We start from the raw sequence: 19,578 nt of genomic DNA, 5'->3' as shown, positions 1-19,578 counted from the left end.
TGGATTCATCAAGAACAAGGCATAATAATGTAACAAGCCATATGATATGGGAAATACCTGATGACATGGTTTTAGGAAGACTATCTCCTAGTCTGACTAAAAAAATCTGAGCTAAATATCATTACTACGGGGTAAATAGCTATAGAAAAAGAATGATGCTATAGCTATCAGCTACACACTGTATAAAAAGGAAGAAGGCATCAGACGGAGTTCTTGGTCAGTACTGAATCCAGTGCTATTCTTGATTTTCATCATTAATCTTGATGACAGAAGAGAGACCACTTCCACAGTGCTTGTCTAAGCTAGGAAGGTCTGCCATCACACAATTAGAGTCCACAAAGATCCTAGCAGAAATGGTTTGCAAAAGATTAACTGTGATTCAAGGATAAGTACATTATTTCCTTCTCAGAAATAATAAAACGCAGAAATGTAAGTTGAGAAACAGCATAGCAGTTCTGCACTAAAGGATCCAGATCAGAAGCTAAACCTGAATCTATAAAACTACTGCAAATATAAGCAGGTCTCATACAGGAAGCCTTATGGACAGAACGAGCATGCTCTGGATGCCACCCTCAGTGATTTTTTTGCTTTACTCACTTTTGATGAGGCCTCAAATGGACTACTGTTTAGCTGTGGATATCACCTGCATGTTGAAACTAAGGTGTAGCCACTTTGTTTTCAAGACTGCTGCACTTTCAATCTACAAGAAAAGACTGGAATACTGGAGCTTATTCTAGAAAAGACTTAAAAAAACCACAACACATCACTTTAACAGAACAGAAACGTGTGCTTATGCTAGAGCAATAGACATTTGTGTCAGACGTTAACACTTTGCAGAGTTAGATATGCAAGGAGAACATGACAGTCCCTGGATAGCTTTAGAAACTGGTTAGAAAAGTGTGTGTTGGGAATGGGTAAGCTATAACAGGTTCTGTATTTAAGACAAAATTCACGTCAGCCTTAAGCCAACAGTACGGTCACATGGTCTTCTTTAACTGGACTTCTCCGTTCCAGGCTAACACAAGTGATTTCCACATTCTGAGAACTCCGGTTTCAATTACCATGACAACATGAACACATAATTATATACATGCATCAAAAGCAAAACTAGACAAGTAGAAAGCATCCAGAGAATTTCGTGTTTACACACATGCTAGAAAAAGTAAAAACAAACTGGAGTAGATTTCTTTTAATGTTATTTTCACAGGGGAACATAACAGTTAGCAAAATAACAAATTAAATTAACTTGAATTAAATGAAATATGAAATAAACAACATGATTACCCCATACTTCATTTTATCTCATTTTTCAGCCCCACAAAAACAAATAAATCAAAACGTTAAAGTTTCTTATACAGTTCAGATATTGAGTGGGATCTTATAGTTATAAACAGTCAGGTTTTTAGGGAGTGACTCGTGTTACAGATTTCATCTAGGAATTTATTATCATCAAAATAAATGATTTGACAAGAATACTTGCACAATGACAATTACAAGGTATTTAAAAACTTTTTTTGCTTTTTGGTAAATCGTGCTTTTCTGAAAGGCATTGGAATCACAAGCTTAAAAATGGTGACTGCTACTTAAAGACTTATCTTTAAGAACCATCTGAAAGTCCTTCTTTTTGTTAAGTGTCATAACAGTCATATCTGTTCCCAGTAATATATTTCAACATACATGTGAATGATTCCAATGTCAGTCTTTGCACCTATTCATTGATAATTTATTTATCCCCATGGTGGTATCGACAATCACTTCAGTTATTATCAGTTAGTAACAGCTGTGGTGGCTTTTGAGGTAAAATGAGATGTCTTTAGAACAGGAACAGAAGTCACCAGACTCTTTTCACTAGGACACTGAAGTTGGTAGCTAACTTTGGTATTAGTTTCAACTACTGAGCCCAGAGCAGAATACTATTACCACACTCCTGAGTAATCAGTCCAATTCGTCAAGTTACATTCACACAACTTCACCTCGCTGACATCTAATTGTTTAAATGCAGAAAAAAAATATTTTGCTGTAAAATATCAAAAAATAAGTGGAGTTACAACTTCAGGAGTATAGGACCAGTCAATGACCATTTTCCCTAGAGGGAATATGCACCTTTTCCCAAGACACAGAACCTTTCCCTTTTACAAGCCCTGACCTTGTCAGCATGTGGGATTTGGCCAGTGCTCGCAGGATCAGGGTGTCAGAAGCACCTTGTCAGTAACCTGCACGGCTCACTTGTGTTTGGAAGAAGCTTTGATATTCCTACTTTCCCAGACTGTTGTATTGAAGGAGCTTGGGCAGATAAACTAAACCAGAAGTAGGAAATAGTACTCACCAAGCTGATTTCAAAGAGCAGCACTTATATTATTGAACTGATAAGACTATTCAGATTCACTTTTCAAAATGAACAGAATGAATGTTTTTGAACATCCTTCAGAAAAGGATACAAAAAAGGAAATCTCATGCAGGTATGAAAACATTAAACAAGCACTTCCACAGGGGAAAGAGAAAAAAAAAAAGAGAGAATTTTAGTTCATTTAAATGAATGACAGTAGAGTCCTGAACCTCTAATGATGGCAAGATTTTGCCTGAGATATAGATATATATTTTAATATATATTTTAATCTGAGAACAAAACAATGTGAACTAGAATAAGAAAAAGAGAAGTTATTTCCTGATTGTAATGACTAAAAATAGGATCCACCCAGTTCTGCCATGACAAAACAAGAGTCTTGTGAAACGAGACAGTGAAAAGATTAGCATTTCACTGGCAGTGCATCTGTGACTCTGTACATCTTAATGGACTATATAACCCACAACAAGTCACCACAACTCACAACAATCCAGAAGGAAATTCTGCGAAAGTTCTTTAATGTGATGATTTCTCACCTCCAAAAATAAATAAATAAAAAAGCTTCACTATTAAAGTATGATTCTCTCAATACATAGCCACTGTAGAATAAGAAAGTCAGTTGTGCAGACATTTTGGAACAAGTTACATTTTTTCCTTTGTGTGGTAGCCAGGAAAGAAGTTGTTTCTGTTCTATTTTGACTGCACCAACCTAAAGAGTTGAATATTAATATGCCGTATTCACCAAATTTGGCAGGTAGAACCACTTGACAAGGCAAAGGTCAAACTACAAATCATGTTGTTAAACAACGAAAAGAAAAATAGAGGATCAAGAAAGATTTTGAGTTGTTAGAAGAAGAGCAGCATCTTTTAAAGAAAGAATCAAGGTAACATTCAACTATTTTAAACAAAATAAACAAATTAGCATTCTAAAGTTGTAATATTGTTCAATCCTTATTATAAAGTCAGGTAGATCCATAATAATAGAGAGCAAGGTTTCAGTCTTACACTGTTTCTGCCATGGATAAGGATAAGGTAACTAGCATACATTTCTAATATAACCTATTTTTAGTTGTAATTTTTCTCTCTATGGAATAGTTACTATCAAGGATAGCTATAAACGTGAAAGCTTAGTTTATAAATAAATAAATACAAACTACAGGGTATCTGGCTTAGGAAGTCCATTGAGAATAACAAATTAAAATGGTTCTGCAAATGTAGGTTTAATCCCTTACAGGTTCATCAGAAAGTTCTTAGATTACCCAAACAAACAAAACCCATAACAGGAAAAAAGACCAATCTTAAGATTTTTGTTTTTGTTTTTTTTTTTCCTTCCCAGAAACAGCAACAAAAAAACAACAGTATTAGAGGAAGCTACTCTAAATTTCTTCCAGTTTTGTTTTGAAATAAGAAACTAAGTTTAGTTTCTACATATGAATCTCTCTATACACGTAGAAACTAATCTAAATTAGCTTTACATCACCACACACACAAAAACACAATAACATTAAAAAAAACACCCTCACTTCTAAATTCAATGAAAAGATTTGATTTGAACAGGGCAAGTTAGAACTCAGCACTGTTTTCAGCTCTGCACTACACCCTACAAGACAAGGTTTAGCAGTTTCTTTACCAGCATAGGTGTGGTTGAGTGCAATTAATTGATTACAGCTAGCAACAACTGTGAGAGAGGAAGGGCAGAAGGGTTGTATCTTGAGCTTTTCACTGCATCCTCCACTCAGAAAATGATCTTTGTAGTGTACCAGCTTAGCTGTAGCCTTGAGTTTCAGTCTTAAAATACATCTTACATGAAAGAGCTTTTCTTCCATCCCACTACCATAGGTCTTTCCCCGTGTCCTTATGTCTGAAACGTGTTCAGCGGAACTTTGTCAATAGGGTCTGACAAGGAAATTGCAAGTCTGTTTTTTACTATTACCATTTTCTGTATGGTAAATCATTAGAAGTTTATAATGGATGTTCTGTTCTCAGTATTCCTCTGAATCTTGAGCACCTTCTAAATGCTTTTAAAGCATAAATTAAAGAAAATAAAATGTATTAGGATAGTGGTATTTAGGATAGTGGTAGAGCTTCAGTCTTTGTAATTCAAGTCTAATTTCTCTATCAACATCATGTTAATGTATTTTTGAACAATCCCATCATATTAATAAATTCAAAGGTTTTTACTATTTTGCATGTAGTGACAGAAAAAGTAGTTTGATGTCAGAGAAAATACTGAATTTAACCAACTTCCTGATTAACCAGGCCTAATTTACATTTTCCAAGCACCTGAAGTAAATTCTGTTCTTACCATATAAGCTATAAAGCTTCCTCTACTTCTGCTCTTACTTTTTTTTTTTTTTAATGTAAAAGCTTTTGCTCTGCAGTAGATTCCTACATCATAAAAAGAGACACAAAGGTATTTTCCTTGCATGAGTTATTCAAGGGTCAAGAACAGGCAAAAAAAATAATTTGACCTAATGACCTCACAGGTGACTTCATTTAAATTTTTTAAAGCACTTATAATAAAATCTTTACAAAGGATTTAGAAGTTCCACACATAGCTATAATTAATGACAGGGTGTTTCTAACTACAGCATGGAGACAGAGAAAATGGGCCTTTTAAAGATATCAGGAGTGACTTTTTCTTATTCACCTGACATTACCACTTTCAGCTAATATGACACTTACTATAATCCTCAGACTTGCTCTCCTCTATCTCCAGGTTTTCAGAATAAGTGTTAGCTTAGGAAAGTATTCCCTTTTAAAATTAGGAAACTAGAAATCAGCGCCATCTGTGCTGGGAGTTGGTGGCACGGTTTGGGTAGCGGCCTCTGTGAGGAGACGCTGGCACGGCCTGCTCCATAATGGCCACGCCACATGGTGCCCCTGAGCCCGCCAGCCATGCCGGTGGCATTTCTGGGAACTCAAGCTTAAAAAGGGGCAAAATGGTGCCTGGCAGTGAGAAGTGAAGAAAAAAGGTGTGAGAAACAGCCCTGTGAGCACCCAGCTCAGGGAAGAAGGAGGGGGAGGAGGTGTTGTGGGTGCTGGAGCAGAGATTCCCCTGAGGAGACCATGGCGAAGCACGTGCCCACACTGTGGCCTGTGGAGGAGTGTGACAGAGCTGGTGACTGCTCCACGAACAAACTACAGCCTGTGGAAAGCCCACGCAGGAGCAGTTCTGGAAGGACTGCAGCCCTGGAAAGACCCATGCAGGGTAAAAGTGTGAGGAGAAGCAGGGTAAAAGCGTGAGGAAGAAGGAGCCATTAGCAAGCCTCCAATCTCCACTGAGCGTGCAATAGATGCTAAGTATTCTTAGCAATACAGATTTAATAAATTTGCCAAGTGAAACTTTACCTAACCATTTTTTGTGTCCATGCCATCCTTTTGGTCACATTAAAGAATGACTACAGGTCTCTGACAAGCAATTAAAAATTCCCAATGAATATAAACTTATATAAATGATTGATAAGGAGCTGGTTAAATTCTTTATTTGTTGTGACACTAAACAATCTGCTGATTTTGTCACTGCATATAAAGCAGCAAAAACTTTTGAATTCATTATCACATTAAAATCATTCAAAGGTACAGACCGAAAGTAGTTCTTAGGTATTTTTGTTGCAAAACTTACCTCACATGTCCTAAAAAACATCAACCCCCGAATGGTTCAGTAGAATAAGCAAAGACAAATGAGGAAAAAATGGCGGGACCATTTCTGACAGATCAGAACAAATCAGAAAATTTTACCTCCCTGCCTAAGCGTGGCTCCCTGTGTTGTATAAACATTGCTGAGATAATCAATATTATTTTAAATTGTCTCAGTGGTTTTTTGTTTGTTTGTTTGTTTTGTTTGTTTGTTTTTTAGTCTGTGCAAAAGCATAACCTCAAAAGTATGCACTATAGCTAAAAAGTTTTGGCACTCTAGTTTGGACATATACCAAGAACATCTCCAATTAAGTAGGAAAATATTAAAGTATTCTGCTTGTTGGACACATAGGAAGTTTTAATAGTTCATATATATATATATTTAACTATAGCATTTAAGAAAATGCAGATATACTTACTAAGAATGGTCCACTGAATAGAAAATGGTTCTAAGCCTGGGCCCTATTCTCACATATCTCCATAAATCATATCTTGCCTTACAGAAGATAATTGCAGATCCACAAAATTATTTTAGGTTCACAACCCCGCAGTTATCATCTCTGTGATTTGAAAACAGCATTGTAGATCAGAGGTTTAAGCTTCCAAAATGCAGAGAAAAAGAGGGGTTCGCCCTTTATCAGAATATATTTCCAAAACAAAATAGTATTTTTGGTATTTACATGAAAGCACAAACATGGCTTGCATCCTGTTTTCTAGTTCATTATAGCACTAAAAATAAATGAGCAAAAGATCTTCCTTCTGAATATAGAAGCAGTTTGTCATACGCAGTTTATAACAGCCCCCTTATTCGAGAGAACCTTTTCACCATATGATTGTGTGTATTAGAACAATTAAATTCAGAATTCTCAGTATTTTCTTTAAATGAGCTGAACAGCTGTGAAAGGTGTTGGACTGACAGCTCTGATAAGTGAAGTCCTCTTTCTTCTGAATTGATACAGTACAGAGAACAGCAATGCAATTTTCGTTCACACTCTCCTGGGTATGTAATTTATCCCTGACCTTGAGAAGTGCCCGTTTAATCATTAGCCTCTCTACTGAAACTGCTAACAAGAAAGGCAACCATAGTGGTACAAGGCACCTGTTCATTAGGAAGTAGACTGAGAAAGAGCATCAGCTCATCTCAGCACAGAGCACCGTGCATTAAGAACTCTACTATGTGTGGTTGATCCTCCCCTCTGCAAGTAACACCAGTATTGTCAGTGATGTATTTTATACAGTTGCAGGCTCAGAGTCTCTTTTGTTGAAAGGACAGAAATTAAAAACTTATTCTGAAAGTTACAGCAGTTAAGGAACCTATGGCAAGAAATACCTGACCATTTAAGTATTTTTTATATTCAAACTGTCTGCATATGTGGCCATGAGCCACGAAGTTTTTCTCAGATGCATTTTCTAACTATTTATAAGACTGAAAAAGGTACTGGACATTTGGTTTTGTTTTCCTCTTTAAAAGTATATGGTACCGTTTCAGTGTTTGCTACAATATTTAGGAAAAAAATGATCCATACCCCAAGTCATCTGTGTTTTGCTGCACAATTGAAAAAATACCTTATTCGTTATAGAAAAAGAAAAAAGAGAGATGAAACAGATATGAACAAGTTACATGCAAATCTGTTGAACAGATTACTCTATTGTTCAACAACAATGTACAATTTTCATCTCAGATAAACAATTTCAGTATTAAGGACAACAGAATCTACATATGCTATAAATGGATGTTTAACAAGACATAATGAGTTAGATCTAGTCTTAAAATTCTCATCTGATGGTAATTGTCCTACAAGGAATAAGCATTAAATATTTCAGCCTATCTTCAATATTTTTCTCTCTATCAAGAGATAAAGATGAAGAGGCCAAATACTTTTATATGGTAGTGATGACAATAGAAGATGAGAAAGAAAGGGAGGCAGAAAAGTTACTTTTTAAAACATGAAGTTAAGTTTAAGACATCTATAATCTGGGAGACATTAACACGATGATATAAAACGTATATAAAGTGTCTATGCACATTATTAAAACATTTGCTTAACAAAGATAGTTAGAAGTGAAAGCTAGTATAATTTGAATGTGCACAGGCAAAACAGAAGTAAAGGTTTTCTGGGTGCCATTTTGTAATCGTAGGTAAAATTCATACTCTGACTGCAAAACAAAGAGCAGGCAATGCTTGCTCTGACAATCTCAATGGGATTTTTATTCATAGTCCTGTTGTGGATAATGTACTAAATAATTGTATTTGATATTCAGTGTCTCCTGCAAACTACCAGTGTTGGAATTTCCCTTCCTGAAAGCATGTATTTGATATGCGGACTGCTTTTTTTTTTTTTTTTTCTCCTCTCATTTATGTGTGTGTGGTTTTCCTTTTAACCCTCACCCCTTTTTAATTTAAATAAAACTCTGGAAAAAAAAAAAAAGAAACAGAAGATCAGAGGATGTGAAGATGCCATTCTGGGAACTAGCAAGCAGTCTCAACAGTAAAAGAAGCCAAGTGATCTTTCAAGTGGGCTATTACTGTAGTTGTGGGAGCAGAATAATGAAACTGAACAGAATAATTGGCCTAAATATCTGGTTAGAGGGCTGGTACAGAGAAAAGAGCATGAAAGGCTCTACTAAAACCACAGAAAGGTGGGTGTTCCTGCAATCAGCACAGAAAAAAAAAAGCATTGGAGAAGTCTGTAAACTAAAGAAGAGGGGGAGGGGAACCACTGGAAAGAAATACAAGCAGAGGGAAGAAAAAAAAAAAATAAAAACCCACCACACCACTAAATCTGAAAGTCTAAAGGAAAAGAAAGCACTTGATTGTATTTGCTGTCATTCCAAGGATGGCAGTTGGGAAACAGTAATTGGAGGTGCAGGATTAGGAGTTACACGCTATATAATAAGTATGGGTGGCTCCTGGCATACACGTAGGAACATATCTATGTATTTCAAAATAGGGACAAAGATACAAGTTGGCTGAATAGTCTTGTAAAATTAGATGTTCATAAAAGAGGAACTTCAGCTATCACTGCAATGAGAAAATAACACCCTCTAAACTGGTCATTTCCACCAGCTGAAGACTTAACAAACATCTTCGGAACAGGAAGGCAGTGAGGTCAGCTGTTAAGGAACAACACACAGTCAAACCAACATTTTGTTACACTAAAAAAAGTCTGAAGACGTAAGATCCAGTTTAACCATACTATATACATGAAAGATTAAACTACAAGCATTTTCCATCCTTACTATGTGCTTCTGAAATTAACTCTGCAAGTTACCATAAACAGTCCAAAACCAAATATATCCCATTTGCAGTTCTGATGACAGAAACACACAATGCAGTTGATATTCCTGTGGTTAATGAATGATGATAATGACAGTAGCAATAGATGATAATTACAATGACAACATCATACTTTCAAAAAACTACAGCAAGGTACTTTCTGTGCAATTAGCATTCCAAATTTTAAGTGACATGGCAGAAAATAAGTGGCTTTTCATTGGCTGATTTGTATTACAGCTCCTTAAATAATACACAGATCTAGACCCATTAGAGTCTTAGAGTCTTCATAAATGCAAGGAGCACAACAGTGCTAAAGATCTCAGCATAGAGAAAAGTGACACCCCCAGCCCCTCCAAACAGGAAAACTACTGTAAGATTTAAACATTTCCTAATGAGTCAGTGGAACCTTAAATAGCTGTTAATTTAAACTTCAAAATGTCCAGAGGATACTTTTAATACTAACCCATATGTTAACAGCTAAATGAAACTACATACAGGAAACTGATTAACAAACAAAATGATGTGTTAACATCATCAATGTACTGAGAAGGAACAATATTTCTTATGTAAAGATGCCAAATATACAGCAAGAGGTATTAGTAGATATTGTTTCAGTCTTTCAATAAAAGATATCACCTCTTTCTATGAAAAACTTGCTTCACTTATATCGATAGATGATCACAGCTACAACAACAGTACTAGTAGATTAAAATAAGCGAGTGACCAAGCAGCCTTCTCTTGGTAAACAGTCAAAGCTAAGCACTCAACACAAAGTATAAACCTTCTTTTTAAATACATGCAATAAAACAAACATATAAATAAAAAGCTCCTGCTCTGCAGCCATTTAAAATCTCTCTTCACAGCTCTTCTGAGCTGCTAACTGCAAAATGCACAAGTGCACCCAAGCTAAGAACAAAGTGGACTTGGATCTCATAGTATCTCATGCAACTCACTTCACATATGAGAATAGATGCAATGAAAAATGAAACTGAAAGGAAAATTCATGCAAGACCATTTTTGTTTCTCATCACCTTTATGTCACTACAAATGCAAGGCAGAACAGTGAGTAGAGATCCTTAGTGACAGCTGCGCAACATCACTTTTGTCTCTTAACTATAGCTTCAGTAATAATTACACAGTTAATTTTCTCAGAGATGTGTCTTCTATTAAACAATTGCATTTATTTAGGAACAATCAGAAATAATAGAAATAGCATCCAGATCTCTCTCTTTGATCTCTTTCAGTTTCCACATGACTAACTCACTCCTGTACATTAAAAAGAACACGCAGAAGGGACAAGACCACTGGAACAAACCACTACGATTCGATGATCTGAGTTTTCAGATGAACACACTTCAGCTGCTTCTAATGATTTTGCCCGTAGTAATCTATCATGGAAAAACAAACAAACAAACAAAAAACAACACATCACCACACAAAAGTCTCAATTTCTAACAATTTTCAATATCAACTATTAAACAGTGCTTCAGCTTGCAAGCAATTTATTTGTACAGAGAATACCCAGTGAAAAGCCTACCAGATAAAACTAATAAATAAGTTTTATGTCAGAAATTTTCCAATAGCGACACTCAGGCTTTTATAAATACCTATCACTCCTTTTATCACTCCTTTTATTGCAGTGGCCTCTAGATTTTTATATGAGTTCAGGACTAGTCAAAAACAAACAAACAAAAAAGTAACCTGGTGGTGAACTGGAAATGTAATGAGTGTGTTTCCTTTTTTACGCATGGATAGCAAAACACATTTTCTTTATTCCTTACAAACACATAGTTTCATGGAAGTGGCAAGCTGACATTGCATGGTACTCTCCTACATGCCATTAACTAACACATTAGTGATTTAATTTTTTTTTCAAATCAATACAAGTCCTCTCTATTTCATATGACAGTGCATTTACTTCCCCGAGAAGTGATACTTTCACATTGACTAAATAAATACAAAAAAAAAAAATGTATTCCAAAATGTAATTACAAGATTCCTTAGTCCTGAAACCAAACATTTTTAGAAAAGGATCATTCTTTCTGGAATGCAAGGATTAGTGGCAGTGATAAAATCACCAGGTTTTAAAATGGCCATGTCAGTAATTTATATGTACTCTATATAACTCTTGCATTTGTTCAGCCACCTCCACCCTCTTACATGCATCCTTCACATTACTATATTCACAACATCCTGAGGAAACTACTACTTCCCTATTTTCATACAGGGAAACTATGGAACAAAAAAAAAAAAAAAAAAAAAAGAGAGAGAGAAATCCCAGCTCCATTAGGATCAATGGCACAACTATCTGGATTAAATGGAACAAGAACTCCACCTGAGCTGTTCAAGGTCATACACAAATTTGTGGGACGGCAAAGAACTGAGTGTCATCCAGAGTACCCAGCACACATACCAGGAAATGAGCTAAGCCCCTTTTTTCATAGTTAATAGCTCCCCTAAAAAAGCCCTTCTGGTGAAATGTTCAGCTTAGAAGGCTGAATGGAAAAAAAATATGGTTATTTGGCAGAGAAGAGACACAACCAACCAACAGCAACAACAGCCCTGTAGCTCTACGGACTGCATACCCTACTGTATGATTTCTCTTGTTAAGAGGGCGAGTCTACTTAATTCCCCTCTAGCACTACTGAGAGCTATGACTGATAAAGCAGTTTAGAGAAAAGAGCTCTGCATAAAAGTAATTACAGGAGCAGAGTGAGGAGATGGAACTGGTACTGTATTTGCTTCATTTTTCCAGTGTAGCTAATTAATAGTCCACTTCATAAAAGTTAAGGTGAAAGCATGGTAGGGAATAATTGTAAGAAGTGACAAAATAATTAATAGGAGTACATTCAGAATGCTGATTAATGGGTCTTTGAATTACTGTTTGTTGCTTGAATTTCAAACCATCTTAGAAATTGCTAAATCCCAGAAAATTGAAACCTGATGGTACTAAGACTGCACATCAGTATGACACCAGATAACATAGACTTAATCTAAAAATTTCCAATTTACCTCAGTGGAGTTTGCATTAAGGGCTGTATGCCCTAAGGCAACAGTAAGACCAATAGCATGTGAAAGTTTAACTCTGTAGAAGGGTGACGGGACCTGCATAAACTGATACTTCTACAGAGCCACGCTATCTTTAGTCATTCCCTTTCTAACCAAACCAATTACTTTTGAAATTCCAAGTATGCATAAATGAGATGTTTGTTATTTTATTATTATTTTTTTTAACAGAGATCTTTGGAACATCAGGTTGCAACGTCACTCATGGAATTTCAGACCAGGAGAGACCAGTACCATTGTCTGGTCTGACCTCCTGCATTACAAAGTCAGCAGAGATTCACCAAGTGCACAATACTGCAGGTTAACACCTAGCCTATGGCTTGCTACTGGGCTTACACATAAAAAGAAGCAAAACCAAGATGTGTAGTTATAGAAAAGATTCTAGCATTCATTAACATCTCTTTATACTTACACAGATACATGGGAAAAAAAGAAATCCCAGATAGAAAGTGGTAGAGCACTTACTTTGTAATTTACTAGCTTCTTACATAAGTACAGGGCTGGAGAGGAGTCTGAAAAAACTGGAAAATGTTTCGTAGTACTGTCATATATCATTGAAGAACAGGGCATTGTACATAATTCATCTGAATGAAAGAACTGGGGAGTCTTTTGGTAGCAGGGATTAAGCATAAAGGGACAAGGATTGGCCTTTATCTTTTGGGGGGAAAAATCCAGAGATCAGCAGTGACTGCAGAATCTCAGGATTCTTGAAGGGCTTCTGCTGCTTTAGAAATTTTGAAGATAAAGTGTATTGACTCATTACTTAATATACCAAAAAAAACCAACCCACATCAGGAAGAGTTATGTAATTGTTGCCTAGTACCTCTCCTAAAAGAACAATTCATTATGATATTTCAAGCACAGATGTTTTCACTGTTAGCATTAGAGATGCATATATATATGCATCTGTGCATCAAAAGGAATGTTTCAACGAAAAGTATAACTTAGTCTCAGGCAAAGTGTTATTAAGATTCAGATTACAAATAAGAACTCTCTGCTAATTTACTGCAATATCCTAAACTGGAACATAAATGAGATGTTCAAATACTTTTAAAAATTAATACAGTTCCACCCAGCTAAAGCCATCAATGTCCATTCATCAAACATCAGTTCTCATCCACCATCACAAAGCAGTTTTATCTTCCTGAGCCTTCAAAAGCTACTAGCAATAAAAATCATCCTTGTAAACAAAAAGGGAGAACTTCCTCAACCAACTATTTTGGAGGGATGACTTAGTTTTGTATCTTTTAGTGCAAAAATCATATAACACTTTTACAGGCTCAGCAGAGGATGTAGGAAGTTGCTCTGAAGAGCCATCAGCCAAACCCATCTCTTGGCAAAGCCTTTCAGTTGCATGCCACTAGAGCAGGGAATTTGGCCCAGATTTCTGCTTATCTTAACATTCAAGGTTTCCCTAACTCACCAGCTTCCTTATCATAAGAACACCTGTGAGTTTTTTTTCCACAATTATCGTGGAAGTGATAGTTTCAGCTTATGTTCAGACAGTATTTCTACATTTCCGGGGGGGGGTGGGGGGGGGGAAGGTACTTAATGCAAAAAGACAGGTACTTCAGCTGTAGACCAATATAGGCAACATGTTGCTTTGCATTTACTTGGGCCAAAACATAAACGGCATAGGCAAAACGTTCTCTGGCTGGGAAGTTACAGAAGCGTTAGAGCAGGGATATTTAAAGGTGTCTGAGGAACATCAGTGACTCCATCCACACCACAATTAAAATTCCAAGAACTCCATTATTGCAAAGGTGAGCTGTACTGTTGGAGGCAAATAAGGTTTTTGGATGTTCTCCTCTATTGCACATTTATTGGTATGTAATCCTCCTGTTTTGGGGTGGGAGGATCTATCTTCTATTGGAAAAGCCTATGTTACACATTTATTTCAAATAACAATAAGGATTGGTTTTCATGCTTCCTGACAACACTTCCTCCTTTCTAGTCAATTCAAGCATCAGTTAAAAGCACCCTCTCATTTTCAAAGCTCTTCACTTATTTTTTTTTCCACTGACTTAATCAGCTGATCCCAAACTGTTCCTCCCAGTTTTAGCGAATCTTATTAAAGCCCCTGCAAGGAATTTTTCCATCCTTGACTACTCTTCTGCACTTTCTTCCTTTTCAAACTACTTGGTTGCATCTCTGCTTCACTGACTCCATAATTAGAAATCTTATCTGAAAATAATTCTTCTCTTGCCTAATATATTTTTAACCTCTGTTAGAGAGGATATTGATTTACTGACCACTATGCATAATTCTCTTTCCTGCTGCATTTAACTCTCATATGTTCTGGAATCCAGTAGATTTAAAAAAAAATAATGAAAAAAATGCCATGAAGAATAAGAATGTGACTTTCATACACATGGGTTGTGGGAGTTATGCAGATTACTAATGAAAGAACAAGATTTCAGGAGAACTATTGGTAGTTAGAGAGAAGCATTAAGGCACTTAAGACCACAAGTCTCCACTGGACCTCAGCCAGATTTGTATTTCTAACAGTCTTTGGTAAAGTTTTGTTTTGTTTTAAATACTGCTACTGTGCAACCAGCACTTCATCATTCTAGACTTTTCCACAAAATTCACCATTAAGGTTCAGTACCTTGAAGTAAAAGAGAGTCTCACAAGTAGATGCCCACAATAGAAACTCAGGACATTTACACTAAAAAATATTCTGAAAAGAAAAAAAAGAACCTTCTGAATATATTGAAGTTCATAATTACAGACAACAACAAAACATTAATTCTGACCATATAGTAACGCTGTCTTCCCATCTTCCCTTTTATCCCTTTCATAATATAGTTGTAGTGTTATTTTGTACATCGAGGTAATTTTGGTTTGCCTTTCTTTTATTTTAAAACTGCTCCAAGCAGGGGCTCCAAATACCCTCTAAAACTCAAAGACACTTAAAAGCATACTCCTTATGGGTGACACTTTGGATTACTTTTCAAATCATAAAGCAGAATTTCATAACTGCTTTTACACACACATTGAACACTCTTACAAACCACCTAACTATACACTTCCCATAATATTACCTCTTCTAACTATACAAGATCATCTGTAGAGTCTCCGCATAAACAGTTTAGGTGTATCTCACTGCACCTCTCTCTAGCCCTTTTGACCTTACCCTACAGCCTTTGCCATGAGCAATTCCAGTGGCTTCTATTCATTTCCAACTAAGACTCAAGTGTAATGCTTTCATACAACACAAAGTTTTTCTTTTCAAAGCCAGCTATGGGAAATATTAATCCATATTCCACCTAAGTTTCCATCTGGAGAGTGCCAAATGTCATGGATTTGGCAGTCTCGCATACACAAGAGCATATTAGCTTGGCATTTAATTTTATGTGCTTAAATGCATAAATATATATGGGTACACATTTAGTCATCTGTTTCCCTCCTTTAATGCAGACTATGATTTCATGAGATGAAGGAAGAAAATTCTCCTTTCTGCTGACTCTGTAAAGCCATTGGAGATCCAGTCCAATGGTTAAGTGATGCTGAAGAAAAATTGGCTGCTTGTCTCTGTTTTGCATGGTACTAAATATTACATTAATGTGCACCACTCAAAGGACTCAAAATTTCATCTCTGGATTAAAAAGAAGTAGAAGAGCTTACAACCTCTGCTGCTTTTGGAGCTTTCCTACTATGACAAGACTGAGAGTGAGGATAGTTAGTGTTCAGACCCACTAGTCAAGTGAATAAGCACCACCACCTCACACCACTAAGCACATCAGGGGAAACCATTTTCAAGACAAAGAGGTAACTAATGTTGTTAAACCAAAACCACCACCACCAACAACAACCCAAACCAAACCACAGCGAGCATAATCCCTAATTAAAGATAATAATCCCTAATTAAATCCCTAATTAACCATGGAAGGAATACATATAACATTTCACAAGAAAGTTCTGGAGATCCTTTATTTTCCCTTCTAGGTGTTGAATTCCACTCACCAAACATGGTTCTATCAAGATCTAAGGATTCTTGATGGTCTCTTTCACCCTCTTGCTCAGAAGAAATAGCTGGACTGGAATTAATTCAATCAAAATTGTTTTGCATTTCTAGCAATGCAGAGAACCATGCAAATATTGTGATTTGTTACTTACCCCTAGTAACATGCACAGCTGATAACAGAACGTGACACTAAACTGGAGACTGACAAAGCACATTACTTTTTCCAATGCCAAGTCGGGTACCAAAGCAGACCAGGAGGCTGGGAGCGCTGCAGATATGCTCCTTGCAACTCAAAATCTTTTTTAATAGATTCTTTTTCAGTTTCTCAAACCATTCATTTTTGCCAAACAATAATTTTGCAGGTCCAAACTTAAAATAATGGTCTTATCAGTACAGTTTCCATTCTGAGCACAATCACTGGTCTTATTTTTTTTTTTTATTCCACATATATGGGTTGCATACAATTATATCTCTACAAGATATTACAGTGTATGGCAGCTAATAATGCTACATCCAAATACAGTGTAGAGTTGCATTCTAAATCATTACGATAAGATCACACATGTCAAAGTTAAAAAAAATAATTTATATTTCCCAAATCAGTTGCAACTGAAAATAGTAGTAATTCAGCAACGAACACAATTGTTTGGCTAATATCATGTAGAAATTTCAATACTTATTAGTCCTGAACAGAATTTTATAAAGCAACTGTTGTCCATTTGCCCATCCCCCTTTTTATACTCTAGTACTCAGATTGAGAGACAACAGTAAAAATTATTTGTCATATTTCTGTTGCCGTAATACAGATAATCCACTAGTTCTCTTCATGAACTGCAGAAACAAAAGCAAACACCTTCCCATGCTACACACTAGCATGTATTTTTACCATCTCGAGCAAATGCATGTTTGATAACATAAGGCTTTCAGTAGAGTCGCAGGGCGATATTTCTCAGTGCCATTTGATGGTGAGTTTGATCCTGGCTAGTTACGGTGAAATATAATCTGAAATAGAGGTTTAGAACCGTGGCATATTTTTAACTTCCTGACATATGCAGCATAGTCTGCTATTGAGGAATTTTTCTCTTGCCAAAGTGATGAGCAGACAAGGCAACATTAATGCTACTCCACGCTTTGCTCAGTGGGAGGTAATGCAAAATCAGTGCACTAGCAAATATTATATTAATAGCCTGGCAGCAGTGCTTCTTTCCCTTCCCTTCCCCCAAACCTCTGATTCAGAGTTGAAAAGTGGAAACCTACAGGACAGACTACATTTTTCTTCAAGCAAAAGGAATCAAGAGAAATCATTTGGTAAGTGATAACTAGGAAAAGAGAATTTGCTAAAAATGCCCTGGTCCGATGACAAACAACTGACAGCCATATTCAGCACAGTGCAGAGCATCTGCAACCAGTGATACAACCTGCTATATCAGCACAGGACTGAATTCAGCTCTCAGTCGTACCGATGTCACCGAGGGTTCTCTACATTTATTTAGAGGTGGTGTTTCTCTGCGATGATATCAACATATTAGTTCTTTGATGCTGCACTTATTCTGATGCATTTATTAAGCATGGACATATTTAACATCAAATACACACAGCCCAAAGTCATCTATACTTACAGACACAGGAAACATGGTAAATTAATTTCCCTGATTAGAAAAGCTACAATTTTAAAGCTTCAGTTTCTATGATAAAATACTGCTGCAAAGGACACGTACATTTTAATTGCTCTATAATGGACGAATGAAGCGTTGCACAGATCGATTATGTAGGTATAGGAATTTAATTGCTTAAGATACCTTCAAAGATTTTTAATTTGTGATAATTCTTCATTTTCAAACAAAAATATGTCTATAACACTAAAAAGGGAAATCCTTAACATAGATTGTCTTTGGCTTGAAAGCCTGCATTACAGAGACAACACCAAACAAATTAAAAGTAAATATTTTATAGCACACAGAGCTCCAGAGTTCACAGCAAAATCACTTCTCTTTCTATAAACATTGGTGGTGGACTGCAGCCCACTAACAGGCAAGCCTGAACTCAAACTGAACTAGACATCACTAATTTGATCCTGCAGGCTGTATAACACCAGCGGTATGACAAAACAATCCCTTTAGCCATAGTGTGAGCAGATTCTCTTTTTATTGAAAATGAACACTGGCATGGCACGTGCAATATATGTGCTCCCCCAGGAGAGGAGACAATGCAAAACAGCAAGAGTTTGAATGCAAAAATATTCAAAACACTTTTTCTGTGTACCTCCTTTATAGAAACTAATGCATATAAGGAGGCTGACTGATTACTGAGAAAGTAAAATGTGGTTGGTATATGTCCAGTTATGCAAAGGAAAATGGGAAGAAAACACCTGCAGATAACAGTCTCTAAAGCCAACTGACCCAGCACATTTATTAGGATTTATATCACATATGGTTTGTATGTACTTTCTTTCACTAACTTCTGTTAAAACATTTGCTCACTTAGCCTACCTGTAGCTGAAGAAGCTTGTACCTTCCCTAGATTTGGTACTTTAATTGGTACTTTAATTCAAGATAATCCTCACTTGCACAATGATTGGGGGGGGGGGGGGGGGGGCGGAAGGAAGAGGCTGTCAGCACACTTGCATATTCACATTACCTTTATAGTAAATAGGAATTAAAAAAAAACACAACACCTCAGGAAGCAGTAGAACATCATGATGTAATTCTAATCAGAAAAGAAAATATATCATTACTGATGTTTAACCTAATAATCAGTACATTTCTGCCTCCCTCAATCAATAAAAAGATCAAAATTCTTTTAAGATTCCTCCAGTTTTATGTCCAATTGTAAAGATATACGTGGTCCCCAAATGTCTGCGTGTTTGTGTGTATGTGTGTTCCTGTGTATGAGTATATTAAAAAGAAAGTATTTTATCACCTATAAACTTGAGAGATTTACAGTAATGTTTAACTGAATAAATTTTGAATACCAAGAGTTAGATTTAGAGGTTTTTAAAGCCGTGTCATCTCACTGCTCTTCAAAACCATAATTCTCTTTTGACTTCTAAAATTTTATGACTAGTAAAAATGCAAAAGTTATGTTTCTACTAGTTTAAGATACACGAACTTGTGTGCATTTTTCTTCTATCTGTAAATAGAGCAATTAAAAATACAGTGATGACTCAGTGACATGTCATCTATGGATGCTTACATACATGTAATGTTTCTGTTTCGTATATGCCCAAATCTTAATTTTCCCTAACTCGTCTAATTAAGGTAAAATCTTTATTTTTAATAGTATTGA

The 19,578-nt window shown here is 36.1% G+C and overlaps 1 protein-coding gene across 16 annotated transcripts in view; it reads right to left on the bottom strand.

Moving 5' to 3' along the window:
- LOC308199856 (uncharacterized protein) overlaps positions 1–19,578 on the bottom strand; it is a 288,903-nt gene that overhangs the window by 261,994 nt on the left and 7,331 nt on the right. For 4 of the 16 annotated variants that reach the window (XR_013955023.1, XR_013955024.1, XR_013955026.1 and 1 more), the window contains one exon: positions 10,576–10,648. The exons of 9 other annotated variants lie outside the window; for them this stretch is intronic. Coding sequence is in view for 1 of the 7 variants with exons in the window: in XM_080604628.1 (XP_080460754.1) it covers positions 3,350–3,363 (14 nt within the window). In the remaining 6 variants the exon portion in view is untranslated. Of the gene's footprint in view, positions 1–3,349; positions 3,379–3,867; positions 3,889–4,649; positions 4,667–10,575; positions 10,649–19,578 lie in introns of those variants that run through there. 3 more of the 16 variants (XR_013955031.1, XR_013955032.1, XM_080604628.1) reach the window with 3 other exon arrangements.

The sequence above is a fragment of the Anser brachyrhynchus genome (assembly GCF_964034855.1).
Source record: "Anser brachyrhynchus genome assembly, chromosome: 9".
Lineage (NCBI taxonomy): Eukaryota > Metazoa > Chordata > Aves > Anseriformes > Anatidae > Anser > Anser brachyrhynchus.
The sequence above is the reverse complement of the archived record's forward strand: the minus strand, read 5'-3'. Positions and strand labels throughout refer to the sequence as shown.